The sequence below is a fragment of the Lynx rufus genome, unplaced genomic scaffold, assembly GCF_022079265.1.
Source record: "Lynx rufus isolate CCGP_SWC_20201006 ecotype Redwood Valley unplaced genomic scaffold, mLynRuf1.p SCAF_15, whole genome shotgun sequence".
In the NCBI taxonomy this organism is placed as follows: Eukaryota; Metazoa; Chordata; class Mammalia; order Carnivora; family Felidae; genus Lynx; species Lynx rufus.
Window position 1 is genome coordinate 51,213,115 of NW_025814829.1, and position 16,013 is coordinate 51,229,127.

Genomic DNA, 16,013 nt, shown 5'->3' on the forward strand with positions numbered 1-16,013 from the left:
TGGTCAACAACTCAACACATTCATAGACTCTTAGAGCTGAAAGTTGACCGTGGAGTTCATTTATTATATTCTCATTACTGAAGAATCCATTCTACAGTGACCCTGACAAATACTCATTTATCCTCTGCCTTTTTCACATTGCCAGCCCAAGGTTTACAAAGCTGTAATAGCCACAACTAGCAGTGTGCACTTGATCAAGTTAATTCAGTGTTCTGGAGCTCATTTTCTCATTTGTAAAAAGACGATAATTAATAGTACCTAATTATAGTACCTACCTAATTCAGTTAATTAGGTACTTCAATTAATGTACCTTCTTCAATTAGTTAACAGTATTGACTAACATTAAGTGTTTTCAATATAGATTTTCTAAATGCTTTACGTGTATTATGTCATTTTATCAGAAGAACTTACATGTGATCAGTAGATGAATGATTGTATAAATTATCATATTTATATGATACGATATGATCTCACTGTAAGCATATCAACAAGATGGCATTTGGATTTAGAATTTATTGTTTATATCTAAATTGTCAATTTCAAATGTAAGTTAAAATTGTAGATTTAACTCGGAGTAAAAACTTAAGCAATTTAAATATTGAAATTATAACAAGTGGATTAATACATGTTTATTTTTAAAATAAAATACAATAATGTTTATAATCGCTCTTTCATACAATTAAATTTTAAATAATTATATTAGGAAATAGATTGAGAACTAATAGGAATGATAATATTTAACTATCAAAAAAGAAAGCTTAGGGGCACCTTGGTGGCTCAGTTGATTAAGCCTCCAACTCTTAGTTTCAGCCTGAATCATGCTGTCATGGTTCATGGGATTGAGCACCACGTCAGGCTCTGTGCTGACAGTGACAGTGTGGAGGATGCTTTGGATTCTCTCCCTCTCTCTCTCTCTCTCTCTCTCTCGCTCTCTCTGCCCTCACCAACTCACACTTGATCATTTGCGCACTCTCTCAAAATAAATAAATAAACATGAAAACAATTTAAAGAAAGCTTAATAATTAGGACATCCCAGAAATTCCTTCTATGATGACAGTTTTTTACTTGAGCCTCAGCTTTCTATGAAAATTGCTCGTTATTTAACTACAATGTGTATTTGGTCCACCTGTTAATTATCATGGTCATCTTGACTGTTGGAGGACAGTACTATTGCCTGGCACCTTTCCAACTCTTTTAGATAACTATAAACAAAAATGTTAAAGATATGGCAGAGGAATTTAAAACTAAGACTCTAGAGTTATAATGACAAGAAATACCTGAAATCTTTTTTTTTTTTTTAATCTATGCCATCAGTGGTACTGTCCATCCATTGTTAAGTGAATACACTAGTCAGAATAACTACAGTCTTTGGGAAAAGTAGGGAGCTAGATAGGTTGATCTGTAGCTAATAACTTGCCTATATAACTTGCCTATATCAGAAATGTTCACCAAGGAGGTTCTCTGTGAACAAGTATTATAGATACAGCAGTGAAGAAGCCAGTCTTGCTCCTCGGGAGTTCATGATCAGAGGAGGAGACAGACATTTAAAGAAATAATTATGACTAAATAAGATAATGTTATTTTGTGGTTGAAACAAAATTAAATTCTGTTATTTTAATGGTAAACCATTTCAGTAGTTAGGAGACATTCTTTTCAAGTGCTTTCTTTCCTATTAAGAAGTATTATCTAAAATAAGGTATCATGAAAGATACCATTTTGATGCTTAACCACCTATCATTAGTGGTAACTAACATTAAAGGTAACTATTGCCACAAATTTCTTTGGGAGCTGAAGTCTGACTGCTTACCTAAATTCTAGTAATAGAGAATTTGTGAAGTTTAAACTTTTCCAGTTTTTTCCGTTACCATTCGCAATTGGTAATTCAAACAGATGCCTTTAACATACGTCTTTAATTGGTTTTATTGATTATTGTATAGAATAATTCTGAACGGGTATTTTTAATGTTTCCTCTGACCCAAATGAAGAATCTCCAAATTATTATTATAACCTGTTATCTGAGGGCCAAGGGAGTAACTTTATAAGCTTATGCAGTAATACTTGACTCTTTGTTTTCAATAGGAATATGATGAAGAATGGGCTAAGAAAATTCAGAGTGAGAAGTTCCGCTGGCATAACTCCCAGTGGCTAGAGATGGTAGAGAGCCGCCAGATGGATGAGAGTGAGCAGTACTTGTATGGTGATGATCGAATTGAGCCGTATATCCATGAAGGAGATATTCTCGAAAGACCTGACCTTTTCTATAACTCCGGTAAGACGGTAACCAAGGCAAAATTAAACAGTTTGTGTGCTATAAATAGGGATTTTGGTCTACCAGCCTTGCTCATTCCCAAGCTTTGGAAGCACTTCTTATGATATATAAATAGACTTCTCCTAATGATTTCAGAAGTACCATCCATACACACCATACAAACCTATTAACTCACCATTATTTTTTTCCAGTTAGTCTTGGATGTGCTCTCCAGAAAAAAAGGTTGTACCTAGGAAAATTAATTACTCTTAGTTTATTGCTTTCCACAATGTATAACTTAAAATGACATCCTCAAGGTTGCTGACCTCTGTTGAAAATGTAATATTTTTTCTCTATCCTGCATTCATTTAAATATGTAACTTAACTAATTTATGTTTTGTTTTCTAACATATTTCATTTGCACAGTCTCATTTTGCCATGGGTTTGCTTTAGTCTTGAACTAATAAACTCTGCTTGGTTGGGAAGATTTAGACACCTTACAGTAATATTTTTTTTCCTTTGAACTCTGCTAGTGTTTTCAGGGTAAAATTTAATTTTTACATAAATCATGCATATATTATAACTTTATTGATTCTGCTGTACTGCCTTTTTCCAAAGATGAGTTTGGCACAAAGACTGGTAAGCTCTTGCAATTTCTGGTTTTTGAAGTGTTGCACTGTTGCCAATATTAATATTACTTCATTGAAGTCATTTAGTTGAGAGGAAGAAAGGATTTCTAATTAAGATCTGTAGCAGATTGGATATAAAAAGCATCAAAGTAATTATGTCTGAATTGGTGGCTTACTTTTTCCCCCTGCTATGTATTCATTCACACTTTATTTTCATAATTTTGTTTTGTGCAGATTGCCCATAAACTATATTATTTTTATATTTGATATAGATACTAGAAGCTTGTAAAATTGATACTTTACTTTAAAAGTTAAATGAATTTCTTCCTAACCAAACTCTACAGTAGTTATGAAATACTGCTTTGTGTTTTAAACCAGATGGAGTAGATCATTAATTTCAGCCAACCAGAATGTCTTAGTTCAGTAATAGCAAGCAGCTGTTCCTTACATATTCAGATATTCATGAAGTGAAATGATGTAAAATATATATGATATAAATTTTTTTGTTAACAGGAATCAGAATGTTTTGGAATCAGGTTTCTTGCTTTGAAGATTGATAGCTAGTTTTCAGTGTGAATCGATTACTAGTTTCCACAACTGAAACCACCTCGGTATTCAACTTTGTTTTAGTATAATTAGAACTTCAGGACAAATTTCTAAAAAATTATACTATATTCCCAAAATTGATTCATTTACATTAACCTCTTAAAATGAAAATCATAAACATTTTTCTGAGGTGTTTTATAATTAAAATGTACAACTTTTGCTTTTGTGGGAGATCTGAATTATATATATATATTTTATATATCGAAGTTTAGAAATAGCCACAGCTGATGGAAAAAAAACAAATTTAAGCATATGAGAAGTGGAGTATTATCATTAGATATCCTCATGGTTGCTTTTTAAATCCCTGTAGCCTGATGACATGGTAGTCATTTGATAAGGGCGATTACATTGCTGTGAGTTTAAAGATAAAGATCTCAGATCAAGCCATCTGTATTATTTTAGTCCATTATTTTACCTAGTTCATTTTCCATGAATAGTTCAACTAAATGAGTCTTTGTGCTCGCTCTCTCTCTCTCTCTCTCTGTCGATATGTGTCATTAAAATTGAGATAATACCAGCCTCTTGTCTTTTATTGTGTGTGGTTGTGTCTTCAGAAACATCAGGTAAATTTGTAAAACTGCAGATTCATTTGAATGCTTGAGCCATCTTATTTAAGTCTTTGGTCTCCATGGAATTGTAGGGGGTTTCCGATAAAAGCAGCCTTAGTAGCTTTTAGCCACAGAGGTTAAGCTAAATCACCTGTGATTCCCTGGGTCTTGTCTCTCACTTTAAGATGAAATAGCATTTGCTGCTTCCTAGTCATTAGTATTGCCTTCTATATTTTCAAACTATTAAATATGTCAAAATATGTGTTTCTCTCTTGCTTTTATTTTTTTAAAGGATCTTGCTGTTGTCCTATGAAAATAGGAATCTAGTATCTCCTTTAGTTACAGTATTTTTTTCTTTAGAGTCTAAAATTATTGTGATTATAGTCGCTGAGTAATTTCCTCTTCCATCATGAAAATGCTGCTTTTTGCTGAAAGCAAATTTACCCACAGAGAAAGTATTATTTATAAAGCTGAATCACTACTACATATTTCTAAATGACTTTTCACTTTGTTTTTATTGTTTATCAGTTTGCTGAATCTTATTCTTAGCATTTAATATGTGGATATATTTCTGGAATGTGAAGTTCACAGTACTTTGTTTCTATCTCAGGATTATTGTAAAGCCATAGTTTTATAATAATAGTTTATACTAATAGTTTATATAAACTATTTTCATAGCTTTTGTGATATCTCTTATCAGGTATAGCCCAATGGTTTATTTTAGTCATTTCTTTTTCTCATTCTCTTCATTACTGATACCTATTTTCTGCCACACAGCCACAATTTCATTTTTGCCTAGTTCACTAAGGAGCCGAATGTTATGTTTTCTCTTGACTTAAAAAAATAAAGTTTATTTTAGTAACAATATATAAGAAGATATTGAGGTTTTGTATTTTTTACCTTTCTAGCATGATCTCTTTTTTTTTTTTTTTTGGGACAGAGAGAGACAGAGCATGAACGGGGGAGGGGCAGAGAGAGAGAGGGAGACACAGAATCGGAAACAGGCTCCAGGCTCCGAGCCATCAGCCCAGAGCCTGACGCGGGGCTCGAACTCCCGGACCGCGAGATCGTGACCTGGTTGAAGTCGGACGCTTAACCGACTGCGCCACCCAGGCGCCCCTGTATTTTTTACCTTTCTTCACAATGTCTATAAGTCAGTTTTTTAACTGACTTTCAAAAATCAGGAAGTTCATAAATTACCTGTGCTAACAATAAATGTGCTTAGATCTCATCTTTGTTCCAGTACCTACTCCATTTTACTCATAGTCCTATTATCATCATTACTAGGAGCACCTCAGAAAGGTGTGTTGTATAACTGTGGTCTAAAAGGTTTCATATAATTTAATAACCTAAATGGGTATAATGCTCTACAGCTTACAAAGTGCTCTGGTGTAGATCATCTCGGTCTTCTGTTTGTTCTCTGGTAGTTTAAATGTTACCTGAAATTCTTTGGCTCCTTATTGCTATCTTTGAATCAGTGGTAGAGTAGGAGCTTTGGAAGGGCACTCTTAGATTTATCTGGACTTGGAGTCAAGAATATACGATTCCTTTTTATCTTTTCTATAAAAGAATTAATTTGGAATGCAGAATGCTGAGAAACAAATAGGGTAGCTCCAAACTACCAAAGTTCCAACTTCCAAAGAAGTTGAGGTGTTTGAGTTGAGGATTTTATTTATTTAGGGTGTAATTTAATTTTTATTCCTCATTCTAGTAAAGAAAGGTTGCCCATATTATCAGAGCTGCCTAAATTTTGTTAAGGCATTAAAGGGCACAAATAGAAGCTATAGTTTACTGAATGAATTGCTGTGCCCTAGAATTCTTAGAAATTAATTTCAGAGGTATAAATTTACTGTTTCGTACTTACATAATGTCATGTTTATTATATCATCCTTATTGTATTCTGGGTTTATAAAATTGCTGACTGATCTTTAAACTCAGACATTTTTAGTTTGATCTCTATTTGATGAGCTCCCAGTTTGTAGTCTCCTGTATTCCATTTAGCCTTTTGCTACTCTTTTTTCCCTTTGAAGACAGTGGGAGCTCCGGGTCAAAATGAAGATGTTGAGAAATTGACAACAGTTTTTCATTTAATTTCTTCTTCTTAATCTGGCTTACTTCATTAGGTCATGTAGTATAAACTTTTAAAATTTAATTCCAGTATCTTATTGTTTGTATTTATTTTCTGGGTGTTAGAATCTTTTATTCTACTGGCAGGCTGAATATCTTTGTATTCATTTTCAAAGTGTGATATGTATTTTATCTTGGCATTTTACTTAGCTATGTTCCTCTGAAATTGGCAGGTTTCTTAAACCTTGATCTTCAGTTATTTGGTTTTAATTTGACAGAGGAATTTGTTGATTTTTGTGATCTTAACCTTGTTAATTTTGGCCATGCTCCTGAGAAGTCTTCAATCCAGATAAAATTGTTTTTTTAACTGGTTAACTGTCAATCTGTTGTGTCCTGGCGTTTTCCATAATTTCATTTTTTTTATAACTTTTTGTGTTTAACTGGTCTTTTGATTTATTAACATTTAGAGGACAGAGAAACTGGACTAAATATTAGATACTTTTAAGTTACCTCTTAAGCATTTAAAATTTACTAAAGCAATAAGAGAAATACCAAAGATATTAACACTTCAACAATTATGTAATAGTACAAATCTTTAGTTTGTGAATGTAACAAATGGGTATATGTAACAAGTAAGTATACTTGTCATATGGAAGTACAAATCAGCTCACTCATTCATTTGCCGACACTATTACTTAATTCTGCCATTCACTTGATTTGTAGTAACTTTACTCTTCAAACAGATTTTGTCATTTAATTGCTACCTATCTTTCAAGACTCAAATCAGTTATACTGCTTCCTCCCTCCTCTCCAAGTAAGATTTTCTAACCCGTGCAGAACACAGTAATAATCTCTCTTTAGCTTCCTCTGCCTCCAGCACTTTCAGTACATACATTCATTCCTGTTGTATATCATTTATTAGTGAAATGTGTTATTTAATTGCATCTTAAGTGTTTGTCTTACATTTCACTTAATCTAAAATTCTTAAAAACAGAAACTGCAATTTTTTGTATTTCCCACAGAACCTAGTAAAGTGTTTTATGCAACTGGTAGGTGTAAAATGATCATCTGGTGACTAAACAATTTTGCTTACTATGTGCCAGGTTTATAAACAATGTTGTGAGTATGACCTGGCCAATATTTATCTGTAGGTCACTTAACAACCCAGAATACTTTCAGAAAAGGAAACTTTAAAAAGCCTGAGCCCTTTTCAGATAATTATTAAAAAGCCATATACTGAAATATATTTGTTCTATGCCTATGATAGTCCTGACGCCATCACTTAGAACTTTTTTCCTGAAATTCTTTTCTTATTCTTAACTTATTCATCATTCTATCAATAGTACGTTATCTTATTGCTTAGACTGGAGCAAATAAGAAAGTAGTATCACTCTAAAATCAACAAGAAGTAATAACAAAGACTTAGTATAGGAAAAGAAGCACTTTATAAGCAAAGAAAAAGAACTCAAAAACTAAAAACTAAAAAACTACTAAAACTAATGAATGAGTACAGTAAGGTTGTAGACACAAGATCATTATACAAAAAACAATTGTACTTCTTTTAAAAAAAAAAAGGTTTATCTTGAGAGGGGGAGGGGAAGGGCAGAGAGAGAGAGAGAGAGAGAGAGAAAGAGAGAATCCCAAGCAGGCTCCACACTGCCAGTGCAGAGCCCGATGCAGGGCTTGAACTTGATCACTAACGCTGAGATCATTACCTGAGCCCAAATCAAGAACTTAACCAAAATCAAGAGCTTAACCGACCAAGCCACCCTGGTACCCCTGACACCAGCCTATTTAATGTCTCCTTGTCTGTATTCATTTTGTTTCTCTTAGCCTGGACCATCCTTACTGTCCCATACTACCTTACCTCACTCCTTATCTTTTTTCTTTTTTCTCCAAAAACTATTAAGTCCCTTGAAGGCAGAGATTGTCTTATTTATCTCCGTGCTAGTATTGTACTACCACATAGTAAATGCTCAAGAAATGTTCAGTTGTGCTGCGTTGTTGTGAGCACTTAAGTGTATATGGTCTTTTGCTCATATTTCCAGCATGTCGTGCTAACATTTCTCTTTCCAGATTAAACATATAGATTATTTTCTTCTGTTGCTTGATAGAATAGTTTCCTTCTTATTCCCTACAAATATGTTTCACTGGTTACCAATTTTCCTTCTTTCTAGATGGATTAATTGCCTCTGAAGGAGCCATAAGTCCAGATTTCTTCAATGATTATCACCTTCAAAATGGAGATGGAGTTGGGCAACACTCATTTCCTGGCAGGTAAATAGTCATCCAAGAAAAATCTAATATATGGTGCTTCCCTTGTTTTTGAAAGGCTAGAAATCTCTTCACTCCCCATTTCTCTATCTTTTTTCATTAAAGAGGAAAAAGTCCTCAATATTTTCAAGAACATGCTTGTTTTATTTTGAATTAACTTATGAAGTCACATATTTTATATTTAAAAAATGGAGATGGCAGATCTGAAAATAAAAATGCTTCATCACTTTGGAAAATACAGGCTGTCCATTGAAATACTTTTGCCAAATTAATGAACTCGGATTGTTTCCCTAAGTGCTCCCCAAAGCCAGTAAAATACGAGAAGACGATTCATGTATTTTAATAATTATTCAAACATCACTTTAAAAGCTGATTAAATTAAAGACTGTTCTTCCCTGCATGGCATTCAAGTAAAATATTTAAGAAATATATGGCATGCCAGTGTTGTTTTACAGTTATAATAAAGATTCCCCTGGCAAATATCCTACTTCATTACTGGTATCATAGATTTTTCAGATGTTATCAGAAAGTATGTACATTATTTTCTCCTTCCTATCATTCCTAGAGATGCAATAGTTTGTTGAAATTTCACATTACACTGGTTTGATGAATGTTTGGGGTCTTGTTTATTGATTTAATTTCCTCTTCTAAAATTCTACTTTTCATTAATATCAATTATTTTCTCTTTGAAGGATGTGTTTAATGTATTTTTTTACATGAAAGAATGCAGTTGTGACCAATATGTTATGATTTTTAATGATCACCTATAGTAAGCCATTTTAATCCAATAATTATTACTGCAAGCAATATTGATCATCTGTGTGTAATCTATTTTATGAGTATCCATCATATTTACTTTAACCTGCACAGCAATGTTTTAAAGCAAGTATTATTATAGCCATTTTACAATTGAAGAAATCAAGGCTCTAATATTTTAGCTTAAATGACCAACTATCACAGGTAGGGTGGCAGAGGAAAAATTTGAACTCCAGTCTATATGTCTCAAAGCTTATATTCTTTCTGGTAGAACATGATGCCTAATTTGGAAGAAAACACAGCATACTATAGTGACTTTTAAGTGTGTGTGTATGTGTGTGTGTGTGTGTGTGTGTGTGTGTATGTGTTTTTAACCACAACTCATATTAAGCAATACATTTTATATTGCAACTTAGTGTACACATACAGATTTGTTTATATATGTGTGTGTATATATATACATATATATACACATATATTAATATATACACACACATACATATATATATTTGTTTATATACATATATATACCTATGCCTGTAAGACAAAAATTTTTAATGATAGTAAGAAGGAATTCTGTTTTATCCTATTCTATTTCATTTTTCAAATGCAGATTGCAACCAACTATGTGATTTCACAGCTCATTGATGGTTGTGACCCAAAGTTTAAAAGCATGGTGGAAAAACATAGGAGTATTACATGAAATGTGATATAACATTATATACAGTTCAGTATTCTGTAGTGGATTTTAAATAAATAATATCACTTCAGAAATAGTTTCATTGGTGACTGGATTGTCATGGTAGGAAACTCCTTGCCTTAGGACATAAAAGTTAAACATATTTAAACATCAGAAAGCATACAGCTTTTGATTGCTTCTGAGGTTTCTGTCTATATTAGCTATAATTATTTCAATAGAGGCTCTGTTTAATCATTGTAACTACTATACTCGATCATGTGACAATTCACTGTAAAAATGTTTTCTGAAACATAATTGGAAAAGGAAGAAATTATTTGGGTATATAATCCTAATTATTTATATTGAAGATTTTTGCCGATAGCATCACAAGATTAATTATGCTGGCATATTTGTTTCACTATGGCACATATGTGTTTCACTATTTTGTTCACTATGAACAAAAACATTATTTTGGTATCTCCTGCAGATATTGCCAGTCTAAAGAAAGCAGACTGAAATTACTCATACATTACTTATTTCAGAAAGACTTGCTTTCATTTTTTTTTACATAATTATATGATTAAGAACCTGAACACTTTCATTAAAATTGAGCAGTCAAAACAGTGAACTTTCTGTGCTCAATTCAGCAAAATCTCTCATTTCTGGTTTTCAAAAATGGTCATTTTATAAATCAATGAAAATTTTTTGAGAGATGGTGGTACCCAGTGAATAAATTATACACTGTTCAAAGATTTCAGGATTTTATTCCTCAATTCTGTTAGTAACTTTTTTAAAACATGACTTCAGGGAATCCTCTTACCTTTGTACCTTCAGTTCCTTTTCAAGGGCAAAAATATTTAAGTAGCTTCTTTTACATCATAAAAGACACAACACAGTAATGTTGGCTTAAAGGATTAGCTAACAAAACTTACTGTAGACTCTTTTTTCAAATCAAAAGAGTGAACTACTTATTTATTATAATCATTTTGACTTGAGAATTGTTTGACCTGTAAAAAGAACTTCTCCTGAGAAAGTTAAGTCTTTCATCTCTTGTCTTTTGTAATTTTTTAGGCCTTAAATCACATAACTGTATCATTTTCTCTTTTTATTTCCAGAAGAAATAATTTACAATGAATTTCCTCAGTTTTTTAATAGGTAATAGATCAAATAAAAAGGGACTCAGTTGTATCAGCAGAGATACAGAGAAAGTATACAATATAGCCAAATACCCATAGTTGCTTTTTATTTTATTGACCTGCTCTGGAATCATTTACTTTGTTTTATTCAATCATTTTTGGTTGGTTAGGATTCTATCTTAATAGGATTCGTAGGCTCTTCTTTGATAGTAACAAACCATGCATCTTAACTCTGGCTTACTTTTTAATTCTGCAGAGATTTAAGTATTTTAAAGTGCTACATAATTATTCACATATTTTGGCATAATTTTGCTGCATAGTGTCCCAGATGTGAAATTTTAAACTAATGGCTACTTTCAGCTTCTGATATCCAATAGGTAAATTTAAAGCCTATTAGATCAAATAACATTGACTTACAATACTACTTTTGAAACTTTTTACTTTAACAAAATAGGAATATTTTAAACAAAATAGGAATTTTTTTTTTTAATGTTAACAGAAGCTATTGGACTCTTGTTCATCACCATTGGAAGATTCTTGAGAATATGCAGACTTAATGGGCAACATGAAGAATTTGGGTTAACTATGAAAGTGTAATGTCTTGACTGATTTCTGAATGAGAGGAAACATTACCTATTGGGGGGGGGTTCCCTTGAAATCAGGGAAGTTGTCCAGATGACTTACAAATTCTTTCCCTGTTGTTCTTTATCACATGTGTTTGATAAATAAGCACTGTCAAGTTACCTGGAAGAAGAATTGTTTTTTAAGTTTATTTATTTTGAGAGAGAGAGAGAGAGAGAGAGAGAGTGAGTGCAGGAGAAGGGCAGGGAGAAAGGGAGAGAGAGAATCCCAAGCAGGCTTCATGCTGTCAGCACAGAGCCCTGTGTGGGGCTTGAACTCACAAACCGTGAGATCATGACCTGAGCCGAAATCAAGAGTCGGATGTTTACCCAACTGAGCCACCCAGGCACCCCTGGAAGAAGAATTTTTTTACAGTTAATATAAAAAATGTGAATTTTTATCTTTATTATTGTTTTTAATGGTTTGAGAACATGAAGCAAAAGCACGCTCTTCAACCAGTATTCGTGGCTTCTCAGTCTTTGTGGTTTTATATGTTTGTTTCAGTGGGTTCAGGTAAAGTACATGATCCCAAGTTCCTGAAAGACAAAGAATACGTTTCTAATTTGTATGATGCAAAGTTTTTATTTTTTAATTGTTCAAAGAAAAATGCTTCCCTTTATTCCTAAAGTGACAAAGTTTAGTAATAGGACAAATCTGTTAAAATGGGGACACTGAGCCAGATTTAGAAAATCGTTTAAACCATTTAAATCGGTATTTTTCTTAAAATCCAAGTCAGGAGGTCCTTCTTAACCTGAATGCCTACATTTTTGTAATATAGCAAGGCAGTTTAATTGGAAACAGTGAAAATTGTTAAACTCATCTATCCTGTTCTACAGGGGAGACTGAATGTTTGATAAAATAGATACTGGCAGTTGGACAGCAAATCCTGGGTTTTAGACATGTGTCACTATCAGTTTGAACCTTTTGGCGCCAGAATTTCCCAACACTTGGAGGTGATGCAAAATACATTAGGGCTCTCAGGTTAGCTATAGAGTTGCCAATCCCAGAGGGTTAGATGTAAATCTTCCCCCCAAACACATCTGAACTGGTGTTAGAAAGTAAAGTGGAACTTGCTATTGAAGCTAATTAAAAATAATAGGAGTAGGACTAGCTTTTTTCCCCCTTCTATACAATATATCCGTACCATATTTTTGGACCGTTTTTTTTTTATTATAACTCTTACTTTTCAAGACTAACAAGAACCTCATGTTGAGTATTTTTAAACTGCTTCCAGCTTTTACAAATCAGGTTTTGTTGCAGTAAAAATGGTCCATTTTTCTTTTATAGGAATCCAATTTTCATAAACTGGAAAAAAAATTGCAGAGACTGCTTAGGTTTCCTTGGGGCTTTGAAAAATATTTTTCAGGCCTGGAGTTCTTCTTTGTGGTTGGCACACTGATGTCATTGACTGACCATTTCACTGGAGTCAAAGCCATTATCTGAGCATCTGATTCTCACACTTTCATTTTCTGCACATATTTTATGTAGCCTGCCTCTTTTTCTCCCCTTCTTAGCATACTTTGACATTAACTTTCTGTTCATTATATGTATTATATATTATACATACACATTTTTTTATTCTGTTCTAATTTATTTTATTCAAACATTAAATCACAGTTGGAATGGCAGTTGAACTTTAAAATCCTCCTGAAAAGAACTGACAAATTATTTTCTCAATATATAAAAAAAGACCTTTTATCCACGGTTTTAAATGTATAACTTTTTCCTGAGACAAGGACTCTACATGTGAAAATTAGGCTAATTTCTTTAGTTCTAAGGCCAGTATGCTCAGCCATTCAGCCAGTTTTTTCATTTGAAAAGAGTAACCTCAAAATGACATGTTCTCAATCTAAAAGGCATTGTGTGGTGTTCAGAGAACTACATATTACACTTAGAACTGAATATCATGAGATTATTTCAAAGCAGTTATTCAAAGGAGAAATCAAATTATTGTCTTTGTTACAACCCTTCACTTGGCTAGTCAAGAAGTTCTTTTCTATTGAGAGGAATGTAAATATGCCTATAAAAATTGATATCAATTTTGAATGATAACCCAAACTCTTCCATTCTAATAAAGTTTTAGTGATCTTCATTATTGAGTAAGTAGTATAGAAAGTATATGGAAGGATCCAAAGAAAATGAAAAGAACCTCCTAGAAGTAGTTCCTTTGATAGACATTGAGACCATCCATTTGTTCAGCAGTATTTTAGGAACTAAATGAATTGGTATATACTTACGAAATCTTTTAAAGATAATCATTAACTAAAATACTGCTTTATTTAGTGTGTTATTAAATTTTTATCAAAAATTATTATAGCTTGGGGCACCTGGGTGGCTCAGTTGGTTGAGTTTCCAACTTCCACTCAGGTCGTGATCTCACAGTTCGTGAGTTCTAGCCCCGCATCGGGCTCTGTGCTGACAGCTCAGAGCTCAGAGCCTGGAGACTGCTTCGGATTGTGTGTGTGTGTGTGTGTGTGTGTGTGTGTGTCTTTCTCTCTCTCTCTCTCTCTCAAAGATAAATAAGCATTAAAAACGAACTTTAAAAAAATTATTATAGATTATTATTTATAGATTTCTTTTCCTATCAATTTTGCCCAGAGGAGAACATTTATGAGAAGCCTTTAAAAAAACTCCTGACTTTAGTAATTTTTTCCAGATATGGTGGTTACAAAATAAAGCAACCAAATTCCATTTTCACCTATCAATTGCCAATTTTTTTTTAATACTAATTCCCACACATAGAAGCAAAGAAGTACTCTGATACACCTCTGTGGGAATTTAAATGGATAAAACCTTTGTGGAATGCATTTGGTAATCAAGAACAAGATCCTTACATTGTTCACTTCCTTTAGCTCTGTGATTTCATTTCTAACAATTTATCCTTAATGAATCAATAAAAAATAAACACTAGATAAATGAACTGTTAAAAAAAATAAGTGATTGGGGTGCCTGGGGGGCTGTCAGTTAAGCATCTGACTTTGTCTCAGGTCAGGATCAATCTCGTGGTTTGTGGGTTCGAGCCCTGTGTCAGGCTCTGTGGTGTCAGCTCAGAGCCTGGAGCCTGCTTCAGATTCTGTGTCCCCCTCTCTTTCTCTCTCTCTCTCTCTCTCTCTCTCAAAAGTAAATAAACATTTAAAAAAAATCCTTTTAAAGTGAGTGTGTGTCAAAGAAAATAAATACACTGAGTTTAGTGAGTGTAGTGTACACCTATCTAATTGTGGAGTGAATGTTATTTTTAGCAGCTGCTTTTGTGTCACATGATATTATCCATATATTAGATTATATTATTCCAGGATTCTGATTTAAGAGCATAAATATGAAGGGGGCGCCTGGGTGGCTGTCGGTTAAGCGTCCGACTTCTGCTCAGGTCATGGTCTCATAGATTGTGGGTTTGAGCCCCGCATCGGGCTTTGTGCTGATGGCTCGCAGCCTGGAGCCTGCGTCGGATTCTCTGTCTCCCTCTCTTTCTGCCCCTCTCCTGTTCGTGCTCTGTTTCTCTCTCTCTCAAAAACAAACAAACATTAAAATTTTTTTTTAAAGCATAAAGGTCAAAATAGGTAAAAGCAGATCCATTTAGCAATAGATAATCACTTTACATTAAATTCTCCACTTTTTAAAGAATTGACCACAGAGAACTTTTCATTTGGTTTTTCCTTGTAGAAAATTCTGTTTAAAAAAATGTTATTTACCTATAATGTTTTGGTAGCAAAGAAGTGAGTATACTACTGCCACATCTATGATTTCTAGTAGTGAAAGTTGATGGTATTTTTGGAGTATTTGGTCATTCTATTTATATTCAGTTGCATGTATAAAACATGACAATAGACTCACTGATTTAATCTTAATATGTAAACATATTTTCATTTTAAGACAAGCCTATTATTAAAGAATGTATAACATTAAAAAACAAAAACTTACTAAATGCTTTGTATATACAAGGCACTATTATACCTTTTATCGACTCTGTTCTTGGCATACACATTTGTATAGGTCCCTAATATTTGTTCTTAGCTGTATCTAGTTTGAGATATTTGCAAGAGTTGCTTCTCAGTTTAAATGCAATTATGTTAAATCATAATTAAAACAGTTAGAGGAGAACTTCTTTATAGAAGCCAGTGGGGTTGGGTAACAGACAATATTCTATTTAGTTTTGAAAGTTGCTCTGTTTCAGGGTGTATTATTTGGTCTAAAAATACCTAGATCTGTGCAAATTTTTATTATAATTGTATTAAGTTACCCAAATAGCATTGTTTTTAATATATGTAAGCATGTATTTCAAGATTAGTAATCAGTGCTATACCTAGTCATTTTAAGTTCTTCCTCCTTTCACCAATATTAACCAAACAGAAATGTATGGTAAAATTTCTTAAACCATTTATAAGAAATAACATTATGTGACAGGTAAAATTATATCTAAGGTAATGAAATTTTACTCTTAAGCTTGTGGAA

The 16,013-nt window shown here is 33.0% G+C and overlaps 1 protein-coding gene across 1 annotated transcript in view; it reads left to right on the forward strand.

The window, feature by feature from the left end:
• The window catches only part of KIFAP3 (kinesin associated protein 3), a 161,699-nt gene that overhangs the window by 121,646 nt on the left and 24,040 nt on the right, over positions 1-16,013 (forward strand). Inside the window, exons 18-19 of the mRNA XM_047077008.1 lie at positions 2,080-2,269; positions 8,276-8,375. Coding sequence (XP_046932964.1) covers positions 2,080-2,269; positions 8,276-8,375 — 290 coding nt within the window. The remainder of the gene's footprint in view (positions 1-2,079; positions 2,270-8,275; positions 8,376-16,013) is intronic.